The following is a 6,435-nucleotide window of genomic DNA, read 5'->3' as shown; positions in this document are numbered from 1 at the left end:
CCCTGATCCCTGATGGGGAAGGCTGTTTATTTACTAAGCCCTGGCTTCTGAGAGGGTGTTTCTAAGTACTGCTGGGAGAAGTGTCTACTGAGCCCTCTGAGGGGAGGGTGTGTGCTGATCCCTGATCCCTGCCGGGCAGGTGTTGACTGAGCCCCGTTGCAAGAGTGTTTACTGAGCACTGGGTCCTGCTTGGAGAGGTATGAGCAAGCATGGAGCTTCCGTGTCAGTGTAGACATGAGAGACAAAGAACAGAGTAAAGCAGGACAGGCTGAGGTGTGCCTGCCTCACTCCTGTTGGTCCCGTTTGGCCCAGAGAGCACTCGCGTGTGCTAGGCTGTATACAGAGCAAAGCCCCCACTCCAGAGCCTCATGACCACATGGAAGGGTGTGAGGCTGGGCTTCCTGGAGGAGGTGACGCAGGTACACTGTATGTGCCGTATACAAATGAGAGTTTTGTCCTTGAGAACCACTGTTCCCCGCTGACGTGAGCGCAAGCTAATAGGAAGGCGTGAGGTTTGAGGGCCTCTGGGTTAGGGCATGGTTTTCCCAGCCAAACGTCAACAGACACATTCTCAGTAAGGGAGACTGCCCGGTGTCCCCAGGAGAGCCCGCTGTGGACGAGAGGGACAGGAGGAGACAGCAGACCCCCAGCACCCCACATGCCCCCTGCCCTGGATGAGCCTGGTGGTACCTACGTTCCCTGTCTGCCTCCTGGCCACCTTTCCCCCGGGGACAGACCAGGGCTGTCCTGTACTTCTGTCCTCTGACCCTGGTCTGTACCCAGCACATCCTTCAGGGAGTTCCCATGGGCCGGGGCAGCAGCAGGGGACACACAGCGCAGTAGTTGGCCCAGACCCTGTGTCACCAGCACTGTTTACCCCTTACAGGTGGCTACTTCTCTGGGGAGCAGGCGGGGAAGATGGTCAAGGCCACCATCTTGGATCTGTGTTCCCAGGTAAGTGAGGCCTGGGCTGCTCTGCTCGTGCACCCTCAGCACACTTGTTAGCATTCAGCCTGGGGAAAACGATGATGAGCGAGGCGGCTCAGGTCGGACACTTTGACAGAGTGCTCACTGACCATGAGTGCCCTAGCTCAGGCACAGCTGGGAGCGTCCGCAGGTCCAGCCCCAGGCCACTGTAGCCAAACGAGCCGCACAAGGGTTCGGGGGTCCCAGTGCACAGAAGTGGTGCTGACGCTAGGCTGTGTGAGCAAGCTGTGCACGAGTGTGCTGAAAACGTTGGGACCATCCTGAGAGTGGCCAGCGTGGGACATGGACACGCAGCAAGTACAGGCTGCTGGGGAAACGCAGCCAGTCTGAGGGCCTTGCTCGCCACGGGGCTGCTGCACACCGTCAGTGTGTCAGAACCACGGGAGCCACGCGCGCTCTTCTGTGGCCCATAGTACTCTGTCTCCTCGAGGACTTTCTAGAGCCATGGGACTGTCCAGATCTGCAGTGTCCAGTACAGTAGCCATGGGCCATTGTGTCCGTCCATGGTGGAGGCAGGGCGGGTGGGACTGAGGGACCGCATTGCCCACTTTCTCCCATTTTCTGCTCTTCACATCATGAGCCACGTGGGTTGTGTCTGCTGTGTCCCGTAGAGCCGCTGCGAGCCTGAGAGCTGGGGCCATGCTGTGGAGGACAGGACATGGCCTCATAAGATCAGTGATATCCACTTCCTGGCTCCTCATCCTCCACACTGGCACAGTGGGTCGGGCTGCTGTACCGGAGGCCCATGTCCATCCATCCGTGCCCTCATCAGCACAGGTCCACACACAGACACAAGTGGACAGACAGTGCATGCACACATGGATGCAGGGTCACAGTGCACATGTGGTTACATATATGTGTGGTCACCGTGGTTACAGGTATGTGTGGCCATACTACACACAGTCTCGTATAAGTAGAAAGCATGACACAGTCACATGCATGTGTAGCTATAGCATCCACGTGTGGCGACATCGCAACCACAAATGTGTACAGTGCACACATCACACACGTGTTGTGGACTGCGTGCACACTTGTAACGTGTAGCGTTACAGCACACACATTACACACGTGCAACTATACATGCATGTTTGCAGTGCACATGTGACTACATGCATTGTTAAGACCACGCACACACAGCTGCATTTATAGATACTTACAGTGCATGCGTGTGATTACACACATGTGTACTTGGGAGTCCTGGTGTGGTGTTGTAGGATAAGCGTTGGTCATTTTGTTCAAACCGACCAGCTGCTGTGCCGTTGAGTCCGTTCCGACCCACAGCGACCTTGTGTAGGGTTTCCATGGAGCGGCTGATGAGCTTGAACCCCTGACCTTGTGTTTCAGACAACTTTGCAGTCCCGCGCATTAGTCCACAGTGCCAGGACTCCGCTGTTAAGTATACATACATGTAATTGTGTGTGTGCATGGTAAAGGGTGTTAAGTGCCTTCAAGTTGGTTCTGATTCATAGCAAACCCTGCATAGGGTTTCCGAGGAGCGTCTGGTGAGCTTGAATCACCAACCTTGAGGTTTCAGCTGACTTTGCAGAACCAATTCTAGAGCACTTAAAAAAATATATATATACAGTGCACACACACAATTTCATACGTGTGTTGTGGTGCACACAAATTACATGTATGAACACTTAGCCTGCACACATGTAGACACTATGCACACACAATTACATATGTATTGTTATGCTGTGCACACTGCATCCGTGCAGGTATTGTGACCATCGCACGCATGTGTATGTTATAGAGCACACGTGGTTATGTTGCTATGACAGTGCACACAGAATTACATGTATGTATGCTTACATTCCATCACTTGTCTGTCAGTGTGTTGTACTGGGGTGGCTTGTGTGTTGCTGTGATTTGAATACCAGCAGGGTCACCAGTGGAGCTTCCAGAAGAAGACAGACTAGGAAGCAAGACACTTTCTGATTACTTGTCTCTGAAAACCTTATGAGTAGCACGGGGACACTGTCAGCACCAGAATATTGTCAGACCCAGTGCCGGAGAATGAGCCCCTCAGGCTGGAAGGCGCTCAGCATGCGACTGAAGAGCGGCCTCCTCCGAGTGGAGTTGACCGTGCTGATGCAAATGGAGTAAAGCTTTCAGGACCTTCATTTCCTGATGGGGCACAACTCAAAATGAGAAGCAGTTGTAAACATCCATTCATAATCAGAACACGGATGTACAAAGTATGAATCTAGGAAAATTGGAAGTTGCCAAAAATGAAATGAAACACATGCACACATCGGTATTATAAGCATTAGTGAGCTGAAATAGTTTGAGGACTAAGGTGCACCTGACCCAAGCCATGGTGTTTTCAGTAACCTCGTATGCATGTGAAAGTTGGACAGTGAATAAGGAAAACTAAGTTGAGTCATGGTATTGGAGGAGAATATTGAAAGTGCCATTGGCTTCCAGAAGAGCAAACAGATCCGTGTTGGAAGAAGTGCAGCCAGAGTGCTCCTTGGAGGCCAGGATGGCCAGACTTGGTCTCTCATACTTTGGACCAGTCCCTGGAGAAGAACATTATGCTTGGTAAAGTGGAGGGTGGGAGAAAAAGAGGAAGACTCTCAATGAGATGGATTGGCCCAGTGGGAGCAGCAGTGGGCTAAAGTGTAGTAACAATTGTGAGGTTGGCCCAGGACTGGGCAGTGTTTTGTTCTGCTGTGCATAGGGTTGCTATGAGTCGGTACCCACCCAGTGACATCTAACAACAACAACATTCTTACACTGCACATGTGATCACACACATGTATCGTTTACGGTGAATACAATTACATGTATAAGCTTACGGTGAACACACGCACACATGCATACTGATGACACACACACAATCCCGTGCTTGTAGAGTTGCGGCACACACACAATTACATGTGTGTATACTTAGCATAGTGGATTACGAGCTGGACTGCTCTCCCCAAGCTCATAATCCACTATGCTAAGTATACACACATGTAATTGTGTGTGTGCCACAACTCTACATGCATGGGATTGTGTGTGTGCCATCAGTATACATGTGTGCGTGTGTTCCAATCTGCCAGTTGCTCCATGGAAGAAAGATGAGGCTGTCTGCTCTGTAAAGATTCTACACAAGGTGACTCTGAGTCGGAACCGATTCAACAGCCCACAGTATTTATAGTACACATATTGTTACACACATGTATTTGCAATACATACATAATTACATGGTCTGTAGGATAAGCCTTAGACTGCAACATCAGTTTGAACAGCAAGGTTGTCAGTTCAAATCTACCAAGTTGTTCCTCGGAAACCCTCTACTGGCTCAGTATGAGTAGGAACTAACTCGACAGCACTTAACCACAACACAATACTTACAGTACATATGTGAGTGCACATTTGTGTGGTTGTGCATAGTTACATGTATGCGTGCACACAGCACACATGATTAGCTGCATCCTATACACAATTACTTGTGTGCATATCTTGGTGTGGCACCTTAGAATAAGCACTTGACCTGGAGGTCGGTTGGAACTACAAAGTCAGTGGTTCAAAGTCAGCCACAGCTCCTCTGAAACCCTATATACGGGGTTGCTGTGAATTGGAACCAACTTGAATGCACTTAACAACAGTGTTTACTGTGCACACACTCAATTACATGTATGTATACTTAACAGTGGAGTCCTGGTGAGGTGCTGTGGGATAAGCACTCGTCCATAAGATCAGTTTGAACCGCAAGGTCGGCGGTTCAAATTCACTAGCCTTCCCTCAGCAAACATCTGCATGGTCACCATGCGTTGGAACCGACTCGATGGTACTTCACAATAACAATTAACTGTGCACACACACCGTCCCACACGTGCACAGTCAGAGTGCGCACTGCAGTTGGGCTCACATGGCATTGGTGACGGTGATCGTGTCCTCTGTGTCACGACACATGACAGCTGCCTCCCACTCCTACTGCCCGCTCGGCTGCATACTCGGTATGGCACTGACTGGCAGATGACTCCATGCTGTACCTGATGGGCCAGCTGGTGCTCTAGCCCAGTCCATGCCCTGTGGGTGCACCCGGCCACCTGCAGGCCCAGCTCGGCTCAGGGGAGCAGCTCAGCTGCTGACAAGCAGACACACCCGGCCACTGGCTCGAGCTTGTCTGACTGCTCCGTGGGGACCATGCAGCCGGGAGCTGGGGTGCTCTATTCTCTGGTCCTTTGGGGAGCATGTCTGCTGAGCTTGGGTCTGACTGGACTGGGGGCCCTGTGCTGCCCACCGTCCCCATGGACAGTGGTGGCCCCTGAGGGCAGAGGGTGAGTGGACGTCTGTTCTCGAGAGCAGTGCTGGGCCCCATGTGGAGGCAGACAGTGCAGCCCAGCAGTGAAACATCACTCTATTGAGTTAAAAGTTCTTTTATCCTTTCAAGAAAATTCTTGGGTGTCTGCTGCTCTGAGTTTCCCTTGGGTGGTGCAGTGGGTGAACCCGCCAGCTGCACCGTGGGAGAAAGCCGATGCTGTCTGCTTCCTACAGATTCACCAGAACGCAAGGAGTCGGGCTCGGCAGGGACGGTGTTTGGTTTTATAACCAATACGGGAGCCATAAAGGCCCGGCTGCCAGCCTTATGACTTTCCCAGGTGTTCAGGCATGCCTTTGCACTGACGTCTGTCCAGGACGCATGGCCCTGTGCTGAGCCAGCGGCTGTCCGGCTGAGTTGGCTCTACAGGCGGCCACTGATCCGTGAAGCTGTGAGGCCCTCGTGTGAGGGTGTGTGGTGGGAATAGCAATGGAGAGAAACACAGGGCAGGGAGCTAGCGCCTCAGGGCCTGGGCCGTGTGCTGCTCTGCTGACCGGTGGGGCTGTGGCTCTGTTTCTCCTGGTCACCATGGTGACTTCCAGTGTTGCTAAGCATGTGGGCTTTGTTTTCAAACAGTTGAAAGACGATGCCGTGGCCCTGGTGGACGTGCTGGCCCCTTCTGACTTTTTCCTGGACTCGCCGATTGGCAAGGCTGATGGCCAGGTGAAGGGGGGGCTACGTGGTACTTAGTGGGCGGTGGTGGGGTGGGGTGGGCAGCACGTTCAGTTGGCGGCTGCCGGGGGACTGAGGGACAGATTAGTGGTCCATTGCTACCCTAGGATGGTCATGTTGGGGCAATGTGCCAGGCAAGGAGGGGTGGGTGCCCCAGTCTTTTACTACGACACCGTTAGACATTAGCAAGGTGCTGCTCAGCTCAGTTTAGAACAGACACTGGGACCCGCAGATCCTGCCGGTGGGTGACTGCTTTCCCTCAGTGAGATGGGCACAGTGACACCACCCACCCTCACGAGGTCATCCTGAGCCTGGGCTGACAGTCCCCTCTTTTGAAACCCCCTCCTCCAGTGGTGCATGCTCTCCTGTCCTGAGTTTTTCATCTGTCCTCACAGTGGTGGTCCCACATTCCAGAACCTCAAGCCAACAAAACACAGCAACTCCTGACACCTCCTCTT

The 6,435-nt window shown here is 52.6% G+C and overlaps 1 protein-coding gene across 1 annotated transcript in view; it reads left to right on the top strand.

Annotated features, from left to right (window-relative positions):
- ACOX3 (acyl-CoA oxidase 3, pristanoyl) overlaps nucleotides 1-6,435 on the top strand; it is a 70,854-nt gene that overhangs the window by 61,683 nt on the left and 2,736 nt on the right. The window contains exons 16-17 of the mRNA XM_006875322.1: nucleotides 887-954; nucleotides 5,882-5,968. Coding sequence (XP_006875384.1) covers nucleotides 887-954; nucleotides 5,882-5,968 — 155 coding nt within the window. The remainder of the gene's footprint in view (nucleotides 1-886; nucleotides 955-5,881; nucleotides 5,969-6,435) is intronic.

The sequence above is a fragment of the Chrysochloris asiatica genome, unplaced genomic scaffold (genome assembly GCF_000296735.1).
Source record: "Chrysochloris asiatica unplaced genomic scaffold, ChrAsi1.0 scaffold00319, whole genome shotgun sequence".
Classification (NCBI taxonomy): domain Eukaryota; kingdom Metazoa; phylum Chordata; class Mammalia; order Afrosoricida; family Chrysochloridae; genus Chrysochloris; species Chrysochloris asiatica.
Note: the sequence above shows the minus strand (reverse complement) of the source record. Positions and strands in the feature narration are given on the sequence as shown.